The sequence below is a fragment of the Lactuca saligna genome, chromosome 5 (genome assembly GCF_052625555.1).
Source record: "Lactuca saligna cultivar CGN05327 chromosome 5, ASM5262555v1, whole genome shotgun sequence".
Classification (NCBI taxonomy): Eukaryota; Viridiplantae; Streptophyta; class Magnoliopsida; order Asterales; family Asteraceae; genus Lactuca; species Lactuca saligna.
This window is the reverse complement of record NC_136421.1, coordinates 256450387-256473040: the sequence shown is the minus strand read 5'-3', so window position 1 is coordinate 256473040 and position 22654 is coordinate 256450387. Positions and strand designations below refer to the sequence as shown.

The 22654-nt window shown below is 38.3% G+C and overlaps 3 protein-coding genes and 1 non-coding gene across 4 annotated transcripts; all 4 read left to right on the top strand.

Annotated features, from left to right (window-relative positions):
* Window positions 1-2893: 2893 nt before the first annotated feature.
* On the top strand, window positions 2894-4417 carry LOC145047461 (uncharacterized). Its single transcript, XM_078995732.1, has one exon. The coding sequence runs from the start codon at window positions 3091-3093 to the stop codon at window positions 4150-4152; it is 1062 nt and encodes a 353-aa protein (XP_078851858.1). The 5' UTR covers window positions 2894-3090; the 3' UTR covers window positions 4153-4417.
* Window positions 4418-4480: 63 nt separating this feature from the next.
* Window positions 4481-7025, top strand: LOC145047460 (2-oxoglutarate-dependent dioxygenase 19-like). Its single transcript, XM_078995731.1, has 4 exons — window positions 4481-4874; window positions 4974-5209; window positions 6130-6460; window positions 6699-7025. The coding sequence occupies exons 1-4, from the start codon at window positions 4533-4535 to the stop codon at window positions 6942-6944; spliced, it is 1155 nt and encodes a 384-aa protein (XP_078851857.1). The 5' UTR covers window positions 4481-4532; the 3' UTR covers window positions 6945-7025.
* A 13357-nt stretch (window positions 7026-20382) lies between these two features.
* On the top strand, window positions 20383-21077 carry LOC145046548 (2-oxoglutarate-dependent dioxygenase 19-like). Its single transcript, XM_078994836.1, has 2 exons — window positions 20383-20580; window positions 20844-21077. Exons 1-2 carry the CDS (start codon window positions 20383-20385, stop codon window positions 21075-21077), a joined length of 432 nt encoding a protein of 143 aa, XP_078850962.1.
* A 1240-nt stretch (window positions 21078-22317) lies between these two features.
* Window positions 22318-22401, top strand: TRNAL-CAA (transfer RNA leucine (anticodon CAA)). The gene has a single exon. It is a non-coding gene; the product is annotated as a tRNA-Leu (tRNA).
* Window positions 22402-22654: the final 253 nt, after the last annotated feature.

Genomic DNA, 22654 nt, shown 5'->3' with positions numbered 1-22654 from the left:
GCCTTCAGAGTGTGAGTTTGGGGCTTGGTCTTGGATTAAGCTAGGTTATGGGGTAAAATGCTATTTTTACCACAAGTATGGATTTGTGGCTATGCATTGGAACCCAATTGTTAATTAGGTGTTTTGTGATGTTCGGGGGACTATCATCCAACATCCAAAGATTTATCCGCGGGACTTCAGCAGTGCGAGGTAGGTCTCATCACTATGTTTAGTGGGTCGAAGGCACCAACTTTGGCCCTTTATTTCTTGCATAGTATGATGGTTGTATGTATGATAATTATCATCGTTCAAGCATTGCTTGATGATCATGTGATTTATGTATGTTATTATGTGGTAGTGGTAAGGGTGAAATATACCCCGTAACTGGTTGAATAGACCAGAGGGTAGGTCGGGCACCCAAATATGTTTGACACTATGTTTGTGTCGGTATTATTTGGTAGTGGTAGGGGTGAAATAAACCCTATAGCTGATTGAAATAGACTGGAAGGTAGGTCAGTCACCCAAATATGCTTGGTCGGGTACCCAGATATGCCTGACATGGTAGGTCAAGCACCCATATATGCTCAGCAGGTAGGTCGGGCACCTAGATATGCCTGACAGTATGTTTGTGTTATATGTGGTATGTTGGGGAACTCACATTGCTTTATGCTTACAGTTTTCAATTTGTGTTTCAGGTACTACGGTTTTAAAACAAGGGAGCTCCGAATGATTGCAGGGCACGCACCACATGTTTCTTCATTTTACAATTTACTCTGATTTGAAACAGTACTCATACACTTACTTTGTGTAAACTTGTATGAATAATGTTTGGAGCAATGTTTTTATATGATTAAAAATGAAATTTTATGATCTTATTTTTGGGATGTTACAACAAACATAGGTTACACAAAAGAGCAAAATACACATTCACCTTTAAGAGATACTACAATAGATCACGGATACCCAATTATTCCTAAATCCCCACTTTCGTTTAATTCGTCAACTTATAAATCCTACAATCTACTCCCTACCCTTAAATTCCATTCTCGCATAGTTAGATCTCCTCTTTTTGAAACCAACGATTATAAAGAAGAAGATGATGATAATTATTGTGATGATGATGAGGAACATGAACATGATGATGCGGGTGTTAGATCTTCTTCTGATGACATGGACTTAACCTATTCCAACGAAGAAACCTTCGATGAACAAATCTTTAATGTCAATCCAGTTACACTTCCACCTAACGATGTGTACTTCAAATAAAGGGATAATAAAAGACGATATTTGCATTGAAGTGCCTCAAAATCCATAAAACTCACTAAAACTAAAATGAAATAAAATCTAGTAAAAATCAATTTGCAAATTTAGAAAATGAGATAAGGGAGGTCACCGGAAAAACCGATTTCATGACTTTGAGCTCCTTTCTCCTCTGTCACATGAGCTCAAACATATTCATCATTTTGTAATTTTTCCAATGGCTAATGTTCAATTTACAACCCCTTTCTTCCTCTTTGTGTCCATTTCCCATTTAATGGAAGAACAATGGATGCAAGTTTTCCTTTATCTAAATTAGGATCCTCGGTGGTATGTTGCATATGCATCTATTGAATCCATATCTTAATCACCATCGATCCCCAATTCTCCCCCACCGCTTTCATAGTGGTTCGTCCACCGCATTTCCCCTAAATCACCATTAAACCTTAATTATCCTTCACTTCACACCCTCTTAACAACTGTAGAAGCTCTAGATTTTTGTTGCCGCGTAGAGTTCCTTTGTGGTCGAGTAGTTGATTTAACTTATCATATCTTCACAATAATCGACATTTGGTGGTGATGTTATCGATGGTGATGATATTGATCTCCAAGCTAATCAGACATGAAACCCTAATTATCTTTTTTTAATCATATATGAATATCTTTATAAACAATTCATTAAGGATATATTTGTAACTTTAAATTGAGCTAACCCTTACTTTTTAAAAAAATCAAATGGACATCCAACATAGAGACCATTAGTGTACGACGTTTTGTTGAAAGGGGCCATTAGTGTACTACGTTTGGTTGAAGGGGGCCACCAGTCTGCAAAGTTTGATCCAAAAAGACCATCCATGCAAAAATAAATAAATAAAACAAATAAAAAAAAATTTATAGACTATATTAGTAAAAAAAAAAAAAAAAAGAAATTAGAATCATTTGTAAAATTTTGTCTTTATATAATTTTAATTACTTAAAATGAGTCCACAACATTAAAATCACTCATGCAAAACATATAGGATTATAGGAATATGAGTTGCAAGCATGAACTCGTATAGTGAATACAATGTTAATGCTAGACTTCAAATACTTATGGTAGTAATACATGTTATATATATATTTTTAATCTTGTTGCTTTTGAGTTGTAATTATACATGTTATGATGATTGTGAATGTTACTTTAATGAATTTTTGCGATGTTTCCTTTTGTTAGACTATTGTATAAAAGAAGTCCAAAAACCATTTCAGTTTCAATATAATTTTTATAATATAACGATTTTAAGTATCATTACGTTGTTGTAGTCAATCCCTTATCATATGCTTTTAATACTTTATTAAAAGGAAAAAGTCAAGAGGATCTTGTTCAACTAACTTCATAGGTGTTTTCCATTTTTAATCAAGTACCTACCCTTTAATTATATATTTTAATTAATCTTGAAAAAAATATTATTTTTTATTATACATAAAAAAATATGAATATGATGTAAAACTATTCAGAAAACTAATATAATATTTTTTCCAAGGAATGAGAATAAGTTATTGTGAATTAAATTTTATATTTATTAATGGTGTAGGATTTGTTAATTATTAATATATTGGCTATTACAAAATCTATTTTAATTCAAACATAAATGTATGAGGTTTTTGAATGTTGACTTTCAAATAATTTATCTTGAAACCATCGGCAAATCTATATTACACGTAAATTGTTTAAAAGAATGATTTTGGATCAAATCCAATCCCTGAAAGTCTGAAGAATCACAACCAATTTTCTCATGCAAATTCATCGAACCGAATGAGCATCTTCTCCCCATCTTCATTCTGCAACGCCACCACGATTTTGATCTTTCTCCCATGGCGGCTTACAATTTCCACCGGGAAACACTGGAAGAAACAGCCAACGCCACCGAAGCGGAATTCTGCTCAATCAACTGTGTTTCACTACAAAACCCCACCGGCGGTTGCGTAGCCAAATGCGCTTCCATCTGTCCGTACTTGTGTAACATCAGTGACTCATCTCCGCCACCACAATCTCCACCGCCGTTGCCCACCGGCGGTTTTATCCTCAGTACACCAACCCCAAAACACCACCACTCACCACTTAGTCTCCCCCTCAAGATCTCCCTTGTAATCCTTGTTGTCACCTTCTCTTTGTTCCTTCTTTACACCCTCTACAAATTCTACACCGTCTGGTACCGGTCAAGACGCCGCCGCTCGCCGCCGCCATCACCGGAGAATCAAGAAACCCGTGATGAATTTCTTGATCACGATGTACTTGATCACCCCATATGGTACATCAGAACTGTTGGTCTTCAACCATCCGTGATCAGTGCTATTACTGTCGTGAAATACAGTAAAACCGACGGCCTCATCGAAGATACGAATTGCTCTGTTTGTTTGAGCGAATTTCAAGAAGATGAGACGCTTAGATTATTACCCAAATGTAATCATGCTTTCCACATATCTTGTATTGATACATGGCTCAGATCACACACAAATTGCCCTTTGTGTCGAGCCGGAATTGTGAAGAACACTCCAAATTCTTCTTCGGACCAAAACTTGGATGATTCGGGTCGCACCGAAGAAACCCAATTGGCGATTTCGATCCCAGAAGAAGTTAATGGAGAAGAAAGACAAAGTGAAGTAGATCGTGAGAGTATTGAATTGAGAACCGGTGTTGTAGATGAAGAAGAAAAGGGAGAAATGATCGGTGGAAGTGGAACTAGTGATTTCTTGATCATGAGAAGGTCAGTTTCTTTGGATGATTATGCAGCCTGTAGGATTAGATCTGATGTACGTAATAATTATTACTCCGATCGCCATGAAGTTCAAATTCAATCCGTCAATGGTGATTTGGGATTCGAGTTGATTAAAGTCGAACAAACAGCAAACAATCGCTCCACGGAAGAAAATTAGAGGGTAGTTCTTCAAACGAAAGATCAAATGATCTTCAAATCAAGCCCTGATTTCATGATTCCTCAACTCATACCAGCAAGACAAAGAACCCTAATTTCTTTAAGTTTCTGATATCGATTTCTGGATGAGAGTCTTCATGGACGCTTTTCTTTTACTTTTTCTTTCATTTAAAATCCTACAAAAAGGATGGTTGTATAATCTTGATTTCTTTCAAGAAACGAGAAACACAAAATCATAAATGCACAGTTTTGCTGTTATCAAGTAATTATTGGATTCTACTTGCTTTCTTATTTGACAATTATCAGTTTCTCGATTCAATTTTGGCTTTTCTCTCTGATGATGACAAGATAAAAGCTTGTTGCTTTCTAAAGACATGACATATGGTTTATGTGAAGATAATCATCACATGTGGCAACCCTTTGTTGTTATACTTTCGTATGTATGGCCTTTATGCGTGTATAAATATGCTACTTTATGTTTATATAACTTGTGCTGTTCATTTCAAGATGAACTTCGTTAAAAGATTATCAGAATCACCTGACCTCAACTCCATCCCATCAATCTACACCTACTCCACGAACCCTAATGAATCCCCTGTTTCAAACTCTCAAGATTCAATCCCCACCATTGATTTTTCCCTACTCACATCCCCTGATCCTTCCTTACGTTTGCAAGTTATCCAGGAGCTAGGTGACGCATGCAAAGATTGGGGCTTTTTTCAGGTACGTGTTAAGTTTTTATGAATCGTGAATTTGGTCACTTCAACTATGGCTGCATGCAGAGTAATTTTAATCAGTTTTTAATGATTTTGAATTGTTCAGGTGATTAATCATGGGGTTCCCGAAGATTTGATGAACATGGTTGTTGAAAAATCGAATGAATTTTTCAATTTGACAGATGACGAGAAGAAAGATTTTGAAGAAAAGGATGTTCTTGATCCAATTAGATATGGAACAAGCTTTAATTCTAAGAAAGATAAGGTTTTTTGCTGGAGGGATTTTCTGAAAGTTATTGTACACCCGGAATTTCACTCTCCCAACAAACCTGTAGGTTTCAGGTAAGTTTCAGTGTTCATATTCTTGTACAAAGGTTATTGAAAGGGTATTTTGGACAATTGACATAAGGTCAAAAAGGGTATTTTGGACAATTGACATAAGGTCAAAAGCTTTTATTGAACAACCTCTTGGAGTAAAACAGGGTCCTTTTAATGGCAAATAAAAACAAAAGGGTTGCTTTCATTGCCAACCAATTCTTATCAAGATTATGTGTGTTTGGTTATCTATTTTTGGTCAACAAACTACACTTAAGCGATTTGTATTAGGCTGCTTTAGAAACCAATTGACTTTGGGTAATAGTGGAGCCAAGAAATTTGTAAAGAGGACAAAATATACGATTTGATTACCATTTTTTTTAGGGTAAAAGTTCTATGATATAATTGCAAAAATCTAAAAGGGGGACCCTACCAATTGATACATGTCGAGTATTTTTTAACCAAATGGTTGTGGGTTGGAGTGTAAAGGTTCATACCTATTTCTTTGTAATTATATTCTTCAAGAAAAAAAAAGAGGCTTTGAGATTTTGTTTTTCTTTTCTTTTAAGAGATGTTTAAAATTGTTTTAAAAGATAACATATTTAGAAATATAAATGGACACTTTTTTCAAAGAAAAAAAATAAATGAGGGTAGCATTTAGTGGGGACTCGTTTCCCTGACTTTTCATTAAGTAAAATTGGAAACATTATTATATAACTTAAAGTTTAAAAGAAACATCACCTACTTTTTGAGGTCAGGTATATTAAATATGATATGAATTCTTGAGGTTTGCTAGAAGTAATTGACATATGCGCTGGATTTAATCATGAAATATCAACATAAAAAAAGTTGTTAGTTCTGGATTTTTAACAAATTCCATATCAAGTTTGAATTTCGGAGTTTATAAGTTTGAAACTGAAAATCAAAGGCGTCAATATGTGTTGCAGTGAGATTATGTTGGAGTACTCCAAAAGAACCAGAGAAGTAGTAAGAGGGTTACTTAACGGGATATCAATGAGCTTAGGACTCGACCAATGTTGCATAGAAAATACTTTGAAATTGGAATCCGGTTTACAAATATTTGTTGTAAATCTCTACCCCCCTTGCCCACAGCCTGAACTTGCAATAGGGTTGCCCCCTCATTCGGATCATGGCCTCTTGACGCTCCTCATCAACAATGGTGTAGGCGGACTTCAGATCAAACACAATGGCAAATGGGTCAATGTGAATGATACCTTTCCTGGCTCGTTTCTCGTCAATACTGCGGACCACCTTGAGGTACATAACATTGTGTTTGGTACACTCAACTAAGCAAACTTTCTAGGGTTATTTGCGATGATAAGAGATTCATATCTTTTGTGCAACCAAGAGATTGAGAGATAGTATATGTCCTACCTTATTGGGTGGGACTAAAAATTCCAATTAAAATCGGTATTGATGTCGATCCAATGCATGCCACATGCAGCAAAGCCTATCATGTCATGTCATGTCTGTTATGTGTGTTTTTTGCTTGCAGATTTTTAGTAATGGGAAGTACAAGAGTGTGGAGCATCGTGCAATCGTAAATAATGTGGCGACGAGGATATCGGTAGTTGTAGCGAATGGGCCGTCGTTGGATACGGTGGTGAGGCCGGCTTATGAGTTGGTAGATGAAGAAAGGTGTCCCGCATCGTTTGTTCCAATGAAATATAGAGAGTATCTAGAAATGCAACAAGGCAACCAAATTGTTGGAAAAACTTGTTTGGACCGGGTGCGGGTATGAGGAAAAATGTATATGCGTCTTGCGTGATATCTTGTGTCATATTAACGTTCATCTGGTATTTGCTTTGTTGATTCTTGTGTATGCGTTATGTATATATGCTAAGGTCGTCCAATATGGTTGCAACGGACGAGTTCATGGTCTAGGTGGCCACGAACAACGACCGTACACATCATCCCGGTAGCTCGTGGTGGTTCGTGGTCGTGGGCATTCATGCTCTAGACAATGAATGGAAACGACTAACTTGATTGGCTGTTGAGTAACAGCCATATTTTAGGGTTTAAAATCTTTTTATTTATTTATTTATTTTAATTTTACCTTTCAAACAACATTATACATCTTCTATAAATATCACACTTATTCACTTATTTTACTGGTACAATTCTTTTTTTTCTTCTCACACTCACACACTTTTTTTGCTTGATAAATTCAAAAACCAATGACAACTAAAAAGATGAATTTGTCAGAAAATGAAAAAGAGAACTTAACATTAGCATGGGTAATTGTTTCAGAAGACCTAGAAATGTCCTCTAACTTTTGGGTAAAAGTTACAAACGTTTTCCATGATTTAATGGGTTTCCAAAGTCGTAGTCTTGCTGAAATATGCTCGAAGTTTCGCGATATGAAGGTTAAATGCATTGAATTCAATGAGATTTATAAATTTATTATAAATAACGTAGACGAAGGTGACCCGTATGCTGTGACCATGCACCAATATGAAGATACGAAACACACACCGTTTAAACACGTCAAAACTTGGCGAAAATTTAAAGAAACCCCAAAATTTAGTCATTAAAAATAAAGTTTAAAAACTAGTTTAAGTAGTTTGTGGTTGCATTTTTATGTTTTTTTTATTATTATCATTTTTATTTTATGTTGTGTGTTTTAAATTAATGTGATTTTTGTTTCATTGAGTAAAAAACTAATTTTACTTTGTTTTTGAATTAAATTTAAATAATTTTTTTTATTGTGTTTTAATGTATTTTTGAATTAAATTTAAATAAAAAATGAAGTGGAGTGATGTGTTTTACTGTTTAGTGATATGTATCCCATGGTTAGTGGTAGGGAGTGTGGTGATGATGTGTCATCCATCACTATAGTGATTAGTGGTGGGTATAACAGATGGTCTAAGGTCAATGTTTTTAAATACTAGCTAGATGGACCCTCAACTAAATACCAGATGACGCCCTCAACCCCTCAATTGGTATTTTCGTAAATTTTCAAGACAATCTTTATAAAATATATATAATATGGCGTACCGTAATTAAATCTTCATTTGCAATTTGTATAGTATAGGCACCATCTAACGATAATAAAGGCATGTCAAATTATTTCTAGCTTCTTGTGATACAAAAGAGTAATAATATATGTATACATAGTTGGACGTAGGATTTCTTAATAGGTATTGTGGTCTCTAGTAGGTGTTGCCGATGGCATAATAGTAGAAAAAAGAAAAAAAATCAAAATTTTTGCAATGCTTCCAGAAAAACCAGGTATTGCTGGTGCCACTACTGGCACCATAGTAGATTCGCCTGTGTATGTGCGCGTAATGACTTGATAAATAAGGTACCTAAAACGTCATCATGTGTTTCCTTTGCTTCTTCGATGGTGAGTTGAAATGCTCCTTTGACTTTAGATGACCTCACCTTTTATTTTTAGTCGACACTATAGTTTCCTTCTTCTTTATATAGTTGGAACTATACTTTCCCTTTTTGTGACACGAGAAAAATTCTATCCCGCACTTTTGTTTTACATTTTTCAACTTTATATTCAAAACGCCAACAATTCAAATACACCGAAGATCCTTTCTTGAATTCCGCTTATGACTATAACATCCAAATTTTTTTGATGTTTGAAAAATAAGTAGAACAAAAGAAAAGAATATGAGAAATCATAAAGCTTAATAAAGGGTGAAATGGCCAAAATGGTTAAATAGTCATTTCACATGACTAATTTAGAGAAAATCAAACATGTTTAGTCTATAGACTATTATAACACCCTGTTTCAGGACGTTCCTTAATTTAGGGCTCGTGGACCATAAATCAATCATGTAAAAACTTTAGGCTTTGAAGAAGTAAAGGTTGGACCTTCTTGAGGCTTGATAAATTTGGTTATGAGATCTAAGTCCTTGATTCGTGTGCAGGAACCAAAGGATACAACTGGAAAAGTTATACATTAGGCTTCTTTCATGGATTTTTTAGTACGACATGTGTTATGCCAAAAGTAACTAGATAGAATTATGGGGCTCGCCGATACATTTCCGTGCATATAAAGAATGCCGAAAATAGAGTTGAAATGAAGAAGTTATGGTTGTTTGAAGTTAAGTTGGATGATGAGGGTTTTGCACTACACACGGTGTAATCTATGTACACAAGGTGTAGTTGCGGATGAGGAGCACATTTTTTTTTACTGAGTTACGTATTCTATAACGAAGGTTATGCGAGGCATAACTGCGACTGAAAAAAACCCTAATTCTTCGGTTTTGAACCCTATTTAAGGGCTCTAACTTATGGGAACCCCTATCATGACCAACCTCCATCACCTAAGATCATTCCTTGAGAAACCCTAGCCTCCTTTTACTTGTTTTTTGAGCCTTGACATCTTTTTTGATCTTATTTATCTATTGGAAGGTTGAATCTTGAAGAGCAAGGTGGTGACAAAAGTGTATAGAAGAAGGGTTCAAGCATAGATCCAACAAGGTTACTTCATTCTTGGACCATTATGAGTACAAATATTCTAACTTGCTCATTGGTTTCATAGATCTAATTATTTTTTATATTTGTAACTTTTTGGTCCTTTAATCTTGTTTTTTGGGAGTTGTAAGAACTCCGACACCTTTTGAGCTATATGGAAGACTCTTGGGGCTTACTGGACTTAGAAAGTTTTTCTTTGGTGCTTGTTCATTAAGCCATTCAAGTTGTGTTTGCATTTTTATTTATTTTAGTGCATAAAATTTAGACCTTGAAAGGTTGTGACCTTGTTATGGATAAAGTTGGAAACTTTATCAATCTAAACATAATATTGATTTAGATCTGAGAGATGGAGACTTGGAATTAATGGATTAGGTTAAGAAAGATGCATTTTTGAGCCCCTTTGAGACTTAAAGACTAGATCTTGTTTGTTTGGACCATCCAAATGGATAAGTTGGAAACGTTATCCATTATGAAGCTATTAGGACCAGATATGAGCCTTGAGTGAAAGTGTTAGAACATGAAAAAGTGATCCTTATGTAATCCGAGGTGCAACTAGCCGAGATCAAGAACGAGTATGAAGTGATGATATTCCGAAGTGATGACTTGTCTGATGTCTATCCTTGTTTGTATTAGTCTACGTATGTAATGCATTTACTTCTCCAAGTACTATTTTGTATTAATCTTATTGTTTATTATAGTACAAGAGACAAGATCAACAACAATGGATGTGTGAGCCTGTTGATCTTTAGTTGTCTCTTAGCACATGCATATTTTATTTGATTTGTCTTTTAGTTACTCCTTAACTATTTAAGGAGGTGTATTCCTTGTATCAAGATAAAGTAGTGTGCAAATTTTTTTCACTCTATTAAATCAAAGAAATATTTATTCAATCATTTTCTCTTACATTCTTGTTCTTATTGATTTACATTGTTCATACTTATTATTATTTTATTTAGAGCACTTTGTTGACTTTATCTAATCCGAGACAAGATTGGTTTACTAGACTTTACTAGAATAAAATTTCAAGAAATCATTAATCTTAAGTTAAATTAATGTTTGAGTTTTTGAAACCTTGTCCTTGCAAATTCCTTCATTCACAACTGGTATATATCAGAGCCAAAGAGGTTTTCCTTCGAATCTATAAGAACAAATTATAGTTGATTGAAGATTACCTTGGTATCTCGATCGTTTCTATGTTCAGGATAAAAGTTCTTCTATATACCACTTTAACTCTAATATCTTAACTTCAATGGTTGCTTCTAATCAATCTCAACAAACGTAATCAATGAAAATAGAAAATAACACAGGTTGCCCATCGCGTGCCCCATTGCTAGTTGTTGAAAAGTATGATCACTGGAAAGTTAGAATGGAGAGATTTTTTCTTGGTACAGAAAAAGGTGAAGAAATATGGAGGTTAATGAAAGAAGTTCCTCATGTTCCTGTTAGAAAAGTGGTTAGAGAAGTTGTCTCCACTCACATGGGTCAAGAAGAAACTCAACCAACACCACTAACTGCAAATGACATCGAGAAACTCTATGCAGACCAGTTCAACTTCTTTGAAATGGTGTTTAGCGTTCCTCCTTATCTCTTTGATCACATTAAGTTGTGCAAAGACTTTTTCGAAGGATCAGATAACATGAAGGATAAGCATTTGACCTTGGTGGTGAATGAATTTGACACCTTCACTACAAATCACAAAACCCTAAAGCATCTCCATACAAAACCCTAAAACATCCCTATACAAAACACAAACAAAAAAGAAGGAAAGCTTGAAGCTTTTTACCTCCAAATGATGCTCCCACCTTTGCAAAGCTCAGATCCAAAACTTACACTCCAAGACTAGCTTCCAAAATGGTTGTCTCTTCTTCTTCACTAACACACGTAGGACTTTTAAGCTCCAAAGCACACACAAGGGTTAAGAATGAATGGTAGATCTCACTTAGGGTTTCACTCTCTAAAATAGTGGCTGGGGATAAGGCCATAGCATTCCATATATAGTGTACAAGTCTCATTTAGGGTTTTGAGTCTGGGCCCGTTACCCCCAGCGTAGCTTAAGGTGCGCCCAGCGTACCGAGTGGAGTCCGCGTCCATAACAAGCCCATGAGTACGCGCAGCGTACCTTATCGGTACGCCCAGTGTACTTACTAGCAACACTTTCTCTTTTAGGGGGGCTAATCTTAACTACTATAAAAGAAGAAGGGTTAAATAGATATACCTAAATTTCGGGATGTTACAATTCTCCCCCACTAGAACTACACTTCGCCCTCGAAGTCTCATGCTGCAAACAACTCCGGATACTGCTTCTGCATCTCCGACTCTGGCTCCCAAGTCAGTTAGGACCCTCTCTGATGTTGCCACTGGACCTGAACCAAGGGCACCTACTTGTTCCTCAGAACCTTGATCTTTCGATCCATAATTGCGATCGGCCTCTCAACGTAGCTCAGGCTCGCTTCCACCTGAATATCCTTCAATGACACTACAGTCATCTCATCGGCAATACATTTTCTCAATTGAGATACATGGAAGGTATCTTGGATTTGCCTCAACTCTGCGAGGAGCTCCAAACCGTAAGCTACCTTGCCTACCCTAGCGGTCACCCTGAAAGGACCAATGTACAGTGGCCCCAACTTGCCCCTCTTCCGGAATCGGATCATCCATTTCCAAGGAGATACCTTTAGGAGTACTAAGTCTCCTACCTAGAACTCGAGCTCGGACCGTCTCCTATCCGCATAACTCTTCTGGCGACTCTGAGCTGTCAACAACCTATGTCTAACCCATTGTATCTGTTCTGTCGTCTGAAGCACTATCTCAGTGCTACCCATCACTCGCTGCCCTAACTCTCCCCAGCAGATGGGAGTCCGACACCTCCTCCCATACAAAAAACCGAAGGGAGGCATAACAATACTCGAATGGTGGCTTTTGTTATAGGAAAACTCAACCAGCGGCAAATACGTGTCCCAGCTTCCTCCAAAGTCTAATACACATGCACGAATCATGTCCTCGAGCGTCTGAATCATCCACTCACTCTATCCATCCGTCTGTGGGTGGTAAGTAGTACTGAAATGCAGCCTCGTACCCAACTCCTCATGGAACCTCTTCCAGAACCTAGAAGTGAAACGTACATCTCGATCAGACACAATCGAGATCGGTACTCCATGCCGTGATACCACCTCCCATACATACAACTTTGTCAACCTCTCTGCAGAAGAGCTCTCATTGATAGCAAGGAAGTGAGCGCTCTTCGTCAGCCGGTCAACGATTACCCAAATTGCATCGACACCCTTCGTGGTCCTTGGGAATTTGGTGATAAAGTCCATAGAAATTTGTTCCCACTTCCACTGCGGAACCTCTAGTGGCTACAACTTGCCATGCGGACGCTGGTGCTCGGCCTTAACCCTACGACAGGTCAAGCACCTCTCAACGAACCACACAACATCCCTCTTCATACACGGCCACCAATGATCTCTTTTCAGGTCCAACTACATCTTAATAGACCTAGGATGGATCGAGAACCTCGATCTATGCACCTCCTCCATCGAAATGATACGTGCCCCGCCCACGAGCGACACCCAAATCTGACCCTAAAAGGTCATAAGCCCTCTGCTATCAGTAACGAACTCAAATATTTGCCCGATCACCCACTCTCTCTTTCGGTTCTCCGGCCTCACAGCCCCTACCTGGGCCTCTCATATGGTATCCAACACCAGAGTCATCATCGTCATCCTCAAACAAATGTCTCGTATCGGGGCACTCTCCACCCTCCGGCTCAAGGCATCGGCTAAAATGTTAGCCTTGCCCGGATGGTACAGGATCTTACAATCATAGTCCTTTACCACATCCAACCATCTCCTCTGGCGCATATTCAGGTTGGGCTGATCCATTAGGTACTTCAAACTCTTATGGCCCGTGTATATGATACACCGGACCCCATACAAATAGTGACACCAGATTTTGAGGGCGAACACCACTCCCCCCAACTCCAGATCGTTGGTGGGATACCTCGTCTCATGAGGCTTCAGCTGCCTTGATGCATATGCAATCACATGCCCTCTCTGCATAAGTACCGCACCTAACCCCGATATCGATGCGTTACAATACACCACAAAATCTTCCATATCTTCCGGAAGGGCTAACACCGGGGCTTCGCATAATCTCTAGCGAAACCTCTCAAAGGAGGCCTGCTGCTTAGGACCCTAACTGAAAGTCACTCCCTTCCGGGTAAACTTGGTAAGAGGAGCAACAATCTTGGAGAAATCCGTGATAAATCTCCGATAATAGCTGGCCAACCCCAAAAAACTCTTGATCTCGGTGGGGGATCTCGGCACCTCCCAACTCATCACAACCTCAATCTTGGCCGGATCAACCAATATCCCATTCTGGTTGACGAGATGCCCCAAGAATTGGACCTCTCGCAACCAAAAATCGCACTTGGAGAACTTAGCGTAAAGCCTCTCCGATCTCAAAACTTTGAGAATCTCTCTCAAATGCTCCTCATGCTGCTCTCTGGATCTCGAATGCACTAATTTATCGTCGATGAACATGATCACCGATCTATCCAACATCAGCCTGCACACCCTGTTCATGAGATCTATGAACACTGTTGGTGCATTGGTGAGCCCAAAAGGCATTACCATGAACTCGTAATGCCCCCAACGAGTCCTGAACGCCGTCTTCTGGATATCATCATCACACACTCTCATCCGACGATATCCAGACCTCAAATCAATCTTGGAGAACCAAGACACTCCCTGCAACTGTTCGAACATATCATCGATCCTCGGTAAGGGGTAACGGTTCTTGACTGTTAAGTTGTTTAACTCCCAGTAATCAATGCACATCCGGTGTGAGCCATCCTTTTTCTTAACAAAAAGGATCGGCGCTCCCCACGGCGAGCTACTCAGCCGAATAGACCCCTTCCCCAGCAGCTCCTGAAGCTATGAGTATAACTCATGCATCTCTAGCGGCGCAAGGCGATAGGGTGCCTGGGCTATCGGTGCTGCACCTGACATTAGGTCAATCCGAAACTCCACTTGCCTCTCTGGAGGCACACCCGACAACTCCTCGGGAAAAACATCTGCGAACTCACACACTATCAACACCTCTGAAACAGAACTCGGTATATCATCACCAACCCGTGTATCCATGACATACGCCAAGAAACCCGTACAACCCTGCTGTAAACTCTTCCTCACTCGAGCGGCAGAACATAAAGTTGATATGGTCCTAGTACCCTCTCCGTACAATGTGAGCACTCCCACACTAGGGTCTCGTATAGTCATCAACTGACGCTCACAATCTATAACAACTCCGAATCGACTCAACCAATCCATTCCCACAATAACACAAACATCTCCCATCGTAATTGGTACTAGATCTATCGGGAATTCAACACCGAAGATCTTGAGTATACATCCTCGAATCACCTCAGTAGCATATACCGCTCGCTCATCAGCTATGGAGACTCGAAGAGGTCGACTCAACGCCTCTCGACAGATACTGATATGTTGATTAAATGCTAAAGACACGAAAGATCGACTCGCACCCGAGTCAAATAACACCAAAGAAGGTAAAGAACTCACAAGAAAAGTACCTACGCATACCATAATATAAGCATAATATCTCAAACTCGAAATAAATAGATGAAAGAATACATACCAGCCACGACATCGGGCGTTGCGCAGACCTCCTCCACTGTCAACTGGAAGGCTCTCCCGCGAGCCTTCGGTGCCTCGACCTTAGCTGGTCGAATCTCGGTAGCTCATACGACAGCACGGGTAGATCCGTACAGTGCTCCCTACGCTGGCCCCCGCAGCTGTGGACACTCGACCTTCCGATGGCCAGTCTGGTTGCAGTGGAAACAGACTACAAATCCCTTAGGGCAATCCTTAGCCATGTGCCCCTCCTTGTCACACTTGTAGCAAGACCCTGCTCGACAAATCCCCTCGTAGCTATTGCCGCACTTGCCACAAGTGCAGCCCTTCTGGTTTCCTAATCTCGAATCGGCGGGCTTTGCCCGCTTGGCTATCGACTGGGACTGTGCCGGTCACCGATCCCTCCCCTAAGACTTCGCCTCCTCCCTAACCTGAGTCTTGAGCTCAATCTCCCTCTTCCGAGCATTTGCCTGGAGCTGGACAAATGTCTGGTATGTTGAGTTCGCCACAAACTTGTGAATGTCTCTCCTCAGAATACTCAGATATCGACTCATGTGTGCCTGCTCAGTAGACACATGTTCAGGGAAAAACATCGCCCTCTAGTGAAACATCCTGGTAATCATAGTAACAGACTCTGTTCCCTGCTTGAGGGACAAGAACTCCTGGAGCAACCATTCCTTTTCCACCGGAGGAACGTACTCGTCACGAAACATGGCAGTGAGCCTCTCCCAGGTTACCGCGGTAAGCTCTACAAGAGTGAAATGTTCCATCATGAATTTCCACCAATCCTTCGCTCCCAAGCGAAGCTGGTTCAGCACGAACCGTTCCCTCAGATGCTCCAAACATGAACACGTGTAGAAGCATCCCTTAATGTTAGAATTTCACCTCATCGTGGCTATCAGATCCTGTGTCCCATCAAACTCTAGTGGCTTCGTGTTGCTGAACTCTCGGTATAGCAACGAGTCACCTCCCTGTGGCCTGGCAGCAGCGGTGACTGATGGGGCCGCAACAACAGTAACATCAGTAAGAGCAGCGTACCGCTCATCAAAAGTCTCATCAATGTGGTCTTGATAGACCCAAACATCTCCGGTATCTTAGCTCGTATGGCTGCAACCACCTCCTCATGAATCATCCTGCGGATCTCCTCATCGCTGACAACGCTGCTCTCTGGAGTGTGGCGCGTACTCACCATGATGTCTCTGAAATACAACATAAAAATATCAGAGACTCGCTCGAGTGTACTCGCTCTTCATAACTCAACCCTACCTGCTCCCTAGTACCCTAAGGATTCTTACTTGGACTGCGCACTAATCTGGTGTCTTCAGTAGTACGGGCCCTATACTATCGTCCACACCGCATCAGTATTTACCCAAAGTCCTCCTGCTAGGATCCTAGATCACAAGTACTCTAATCTTGCTATGCATAGGCTACTCTCCAGCAGACCTCTCGTAAGCTCCTTGTTGCTACCTACTCACTCTCAAGCATCTCATAGTAGCAGTAATCTCCTAGGCTAAGGCATCACAAATCAGGCCACTCTAGTCCTAATATGAATACCTAGCCTACTCTAGCATTCATAACATATCATATCGTATCTTATAACACATAATGTAAGGGCATTTTGGGAAATCACCGTTCGGCCGTTGGCTGATCGTACACACTGCTCTGTTCTGCTCATTTCAAAACCTTTTACTCTTTTAGAAAAATTTGCTTTATTGTGAAAAATTCCTCAAATCCTCAGTTTGAGTTCAGATATGCCCGAAGGTGCATCCGAATCCCTCAAACCAAGGCTCTAATACCAACTTGTAACAACGTAACTTTTCAAAACAATATTTCATTTTTCAACACAATAAAAATCGTATAATATTCTCAAATATCATGTTATCAAATGTCATCACAATAAACATATCCCATAATCTAAAAAAACATAATCTTTTGCCAGTGTGTACAAATCATGTCGGCGCCTTCCAGTGATCCTCGCTAGTACCTGAAACACATAACACATAACACGGTAAGCATAAATGCATAGTGAGCTCCCCAAAATACTACATACAACACATATTAGCCACTTGAGGCTATAAGTTGGCATGACCCTCTGGTTAATGTGTCTCAGTGGGACCCTCCAGTCCCATAACTCTATTGACCCTCTGGTCCTAACTCTGTGGACTTTTCGGTCCTAACTTTGTAAACTCTGAATCATACATAGCACAAATCACATAGAAATCACATCATGCAAAAGCATACAAGATACTCTGTCACATAACTCTAATTACCACTCTAGGTAATGTATAGTGAGAAGACTCACCTCGGGTAACTCGGTAAATCTTGAACTCGGAAATACTGGTCTAGCATTCACCTAATCACATAGAATATTTATTCTAATCAATACGACTCTCAAAGGCTAGGCTAAACTCCCTCTAGGTTCTATCAGAAGGGTAAAAGACCATTTTACCCCTCCCATGGCTCAAAGGTCCAAACATTAGCTAAACCCTAAAAGTCAACAAAAGTCAACCCTCCGGGTTACACGGCGTGTACCAAATCTGTACGCTGAGCGTACCCGGCAACTTCACAGAAACGGGGAACGCGACCCCTACATCGCACGTACTGGGATTACGCCCCGCGTAAGTCCCAGTCTCATACTCCTTTATATGTTGGGTCTTAAATGGTTAAGACACACGTTGAACTTCCAGATCTGACTATTCTATAGCCACTTAATCCATAAAGTCTATGACTTTAAGCCTTTGCATGGCTGTAGAAGTCACCAACACTCAATCATTCCATTTCCAACCTTTAGAAGCCCATAACTAAAACATGGTCAACTCTTAATGACCAAGACTGGATTTTTATGACATAGCAACCTAAACTAAGCTAGCATGGGACAGATCTCTGGTCCTAGGGGCTTATTAACACATAAAGTTATCATCTTGGGGAACAAAACCCTAAAACATCCCCATACAAAACACTAACAGAAAAGAAGGAAAGCTTGAAGCTTTTTACCTCCAAATGATGCTCCCACCTTTGCAAAGCTCAGATTTAAAACTTGCACTCCAAGACTAGCTTCCAAAATGGTCCTCTCTTCTTCTTCTTCACTAAAACATCAAGGGACTTTTAAGCTCCAAAGCATACACAAGGGTTAAGAACGAATGGTAGCTCTCACTTAGGGTTTCACTCTTTGAAATAGTGATTGAGGATAAGGCCATAACATTCCTTATATAGTGCACAAGTCTCATTTTGGGTTTTGAGTCTGGGCCCACTACGCCCAGCGTACCGGGTGGAGTCCGCGTCCATAACAGGCTCATGAGTACGCGCAACGTACCTTATCAGTACGCCTAGCGTACTTACTAGCAACACTTTCTCTTTTAGAGGGGCTAATATTGACTACTTTAAAAGAAGAAGGGTTATATATATATATATATATATATATATATATATATATATATATATATATATATATATATATATATATATATATATATATATATATATTTGAATTTCAGGATGTTACAACAACTGGATGGAAAATTGATATTGAAAACTAAATAAATTTGTTAGTCTTTGTAAGTGGCAGATTCAACTAGAAGTTAGAAATGATGGGATGCTTACCAGGTCATTTTATAATATTTGGATGTTAGTTACTCTTTTGTTGTTCTGAACACTAATGTCGTTTGGGTATAATTATTTGAATGGGTTATCTTTTCTTATGATGACTCGACACTAATTAAACATCTTGACATATTTTGTAAAGTAATAAAAACTAAATAAGATATTTGCACATCCAATCATCTCATTTATTATGTCCTAAAAATCTAATAAATTCCAACATATTACCCATCTAACAAATTCTAGATACAATATTTACTTTGTCTCTCGTTTAGTCAAAATTGTATATCCTTCTATCCCATGTCCTATGTGGAGCATCCGTGGCCTTGTGGGGCAGCTAAAGTGGTCCCACTGCAGGACCACCACCGCCTATAAGACCTTGCTACTCTTTTACCTTTGCTTGTTTTATTGGATGAGTTAACACACATTTTTTTGAAAATACTAAACTAGACGAATGCCCGTGCGTTTGGAAGAAACGCTTATATAGTTGAAGGCTATTGCAATTTGATCACTTGCGAAAATGATAGTTCGTGCACTAACGTCAAAGAAACGTAGTTATTTTGTAATTTGTACTGCTAAAAAGTAGTCAATAATTCAATATGGGCAGACGGTTAGACAGCTAGCAGGGATTGTCCAGTAGATATTTAGTGTGGGCCGATGTGAAGGGGACGATCACATGTGGCAACCAATGTTCATGCATGCATGCTTCATTGATTGGTCATATGATATCATTGTATGTATTTTCTGTGTGTATAAATATCTATTGATATCCCTTCATGCTAAAACTACATATTTGTTTCTTGTCAAAGATTTCTTTATTATGTTGTTATTGAAGGGTATTTTAGACATATGATTCAATAGTTTGCTTACAATGGCAAATAAAGACAAATTAAAGTGTTAGCTTTCACTTCCAACTCATTCTCTTATCATGTTTTAGACAGCACTTAATAACAAAGAAAAAGAAGCCGACGTACTCTTAATAATTGTGTTCGAAATTAAAGGTTGATTGTTTGTTACTTTGTAATTGTGTGTAAAAATAAAAAAATAAAAAAAAATTCTACTCTATTTGGTACGGAATTTTTGAGAACTTCTAGTTTCTAGTGATTGATAAAATGTTTTATTTTAAACAGAAAGCCGTGTGTGGCACTAACAGCTAGAAGCTACAATCTACTTGCTATCGGCTATTTTTGCTGCCTCTTAGACGTCTTTTTCTTTTTAACTAATATACTTATAAAGACAACAGCTAATCCCACAATCGAATGTTTGTTTTTTACTTAATAGAAAAAGGACTTAATAAAGAAATTTAGGAAATTGAGGCTTTCATCCACTTAGTCATGCACAACTTTTAACGAATTTGTTGTGTTACAGTGATGTTCTATTCGAGTACACAAGAAGAACTAGAGAAGTAGCAAGGGGGTTACTTAGTGGGATATCAATGAGCCTAGGACTCGACCACTCTTGCATAGAAAAAGCTTTGAAACTGGAATCGAGTTTACAGATATGTATTGTCAATCTTTACCCCCTTGCCCACAACCCGATCTTGCAATAGGGTTGCCACCTCATTCGGATCACGGCCTCCTTACATTCCTCATAGAAAATGGCATAGGCGGACTTCAAATTAAGCACAAGGGTCAATGGGTCAATGTGCACAATACTCTTCCCGGCTCGTTTCTAGTCAATACTGCAGACCACCTTGAGGTATGTAGGTTTGTGTTTGTTAAATGTGGCAAGACCGGACTCGAGAAGCTTATTTTCAATTCTAAAAGTCAGGAGGGTATTTATAACATCTTTTGCATCGAGATATTGAGAGAAAGTAAATGTCTTAGTGGGGCAAAAATAATGCTATTTTTATTGAAGTCTGTCTTAAGTACACTCAAACACAAAAAAGAAACTTATTTACTCATGTCATATCCTTGTAACAAACGTAACTAAGTAACTGTTGATCTTTTTTTTTTTTTTAGATTTTCAGTAATGGGAAGTACAAAAGTGTGGAGCATCGTGCGGTTGTAAATAATGCTTTCACAAGGATATCAGTGGCTGTAGCAAATGGACCATCGCCAGATACAGCGGTGAGGCCTGTGGATGAAGAAAGCTGTCCAGCGGCATTTGTTCCGATGAAGTACAAGGAGTATGTGGAAATGCAACAAAGCAACAAACTATATAGGAAAGCTTGTTTGGACCAGCTTCGTGTATGAAGTGAGTGGTCGATGTTGCAAGACACCCTGATTTGCATTTATGCTATTGTTTTTATTGCATAAATTTTGTATTTTGTTTTTTGGTATGCATATGGAGTTTGGTTGGGGGAAAGAATTGGACGGGAGTACTCGATTAACTTTCTATGGTTGTTCTTGACATGATTGTAAGATCAACTATCAAGGAGATTCATATCTTTTTATAAAGATGAAAGATCGTTAGCAAAACCCTTTATGATGGCTAGACAGTGAACGTTTTTATGTGGGATAAAAATTATAAGTATTGTTTAATTAGAACGTCGGGTCTACTTCGATGCCCACAAAACACCGACAAAGATTTGTACACATATTTTGGATTTTAAAGATAAGAAGGATATTCATGTTTTTGTATATATAAGAGATCAAGAACAAACATATTTTAATCTTGTTGAACTTTTTTGTGAGATAAAATTATAATTTTGTCTTATTGACAGTAATGCCAATCCTAATCCACTCAAAAAATGGGATCTCAACCTTAAATCCTAAATCCTAAACAATTCATGTTCATGTGGGTTGGTTATAAAAACAAATATCTGTTGCATTTCTTGGTTAAAAAACCCAATTAGCTCTTTGTTTTTGTAATTGTTTTTTTCCTTCTCCCTAGCTTCTTGCTAGTGTGAGTTTTCTATATATAAAAACTAAGTCGTTCATAAAAGTAAGATAAGTTTATACCAAAGAACTTGTATTGTCATTGTTCGTGATTTTTAGATGTACGACCGCTTGTAAAAGAAAGTTCTATTGATAAAAATATTGTTACAAGTGGTCGGTAAATAATAAAAATATGATTAGAGAACTCTATTTTTTAGTGAATTAATAAACTTAATTAGTTGAAAATAATCAATAGCCGAGATTGGACAGTTACAGTTGTTTAAAAAATATTGTCTCCAGCAAATTGCGTTTGTTAGATAAATTTGATCCAAAGACTATGATTAAGTTTTCTGGTTCCCTCTAAATTTGAGTTTTTTCATATTTCTTTGCTTAGAAGCTTATATTATTATTCAAAGATTTCACGACGTTATCAAGTTACATTTTTTGTATTTGAATAACTTTTGCTATTTAATTTTTCTATTATTTATGTAGCAGTTAATTGTGGTTTTCAGCATCTCATTTTTACTGATAATAGTGATCGTACGAGGTTATTGGCCGGATTATGTGTTTTCAAAGTAACGAATATTTAGCATATATCAGGCAAAAGAACAAAAACGTCAGGATGGCCGAGTGGTCTAAGGCGCCAGACTCAAGTTCTGGTCTTCGAAAGAGGGCGTGGGTTCAAATCCCACTTCTGACATTATTTTTATCCAATTGTGTAGTCAAAGTCAACATTAACTTCAATACAAAAAAGTCAACGACTTTCTCCAATTGTGCCGGTTCAAACTACTAATCGATAACCTAATTTACGCCTATATTTTTACTAAGATACTCATGTTTGTATGAAGTTCACTCTTTGATTTCTAAGTGAACATAAGTTTAGTTTTCTATTTGCTTATTTTGGATTTTTTTTTTTTTTTTTAATACGAGTTAAGTTTTGATTTAGTAGGATC

Excerpts from the sequence above, each read along its gene's own strand:
- LOC145046548 (XM_078994836.1), top strand. The coding sequence starts at position 20,383 with ATGTATTGTCAATCTTTACCCCCTTGCCCACAACCCGATCTTGCAATA. Across the intron at positions 20,581-20,843 it reads ATACTGCAGACCACCTTGAG|ATTTTCAGTAATGGGAAGTA; the intron begins GTATGTAGGTTT and ends TTTTTTTTTTAG.
- LOC145047460 (XM_078995731.1), top strand. The coding sequence starts at position 4,533 with ATGGTTTATGTGAAGATAATCATCACATGTGGCAACCCTTTGTTGTTA. Across the intron at positions 4,875-4,973 it reads AAGATTGGGGCTTTTTTCAG|GTGATTAATCATGGGGTTCC; the intron begins GTACGTGTTAAG and ends TGAATTGTTCAG. Across the intron at positions 6,461-6,698 it reads ATACTGCGGACCACCTTGAG|ATTTTTAGTAATGGGAAGTA; the intron begins GTACATAACATT and ends TTTTGCTTGCAG.
- LOC145047461 (XM_078995732.1), top strand. The coding sequence starts at position 3,091 with ATGGCGGCTTACAATTTCCACCGGGAAACACTGGAAGAAACAGCCAAC.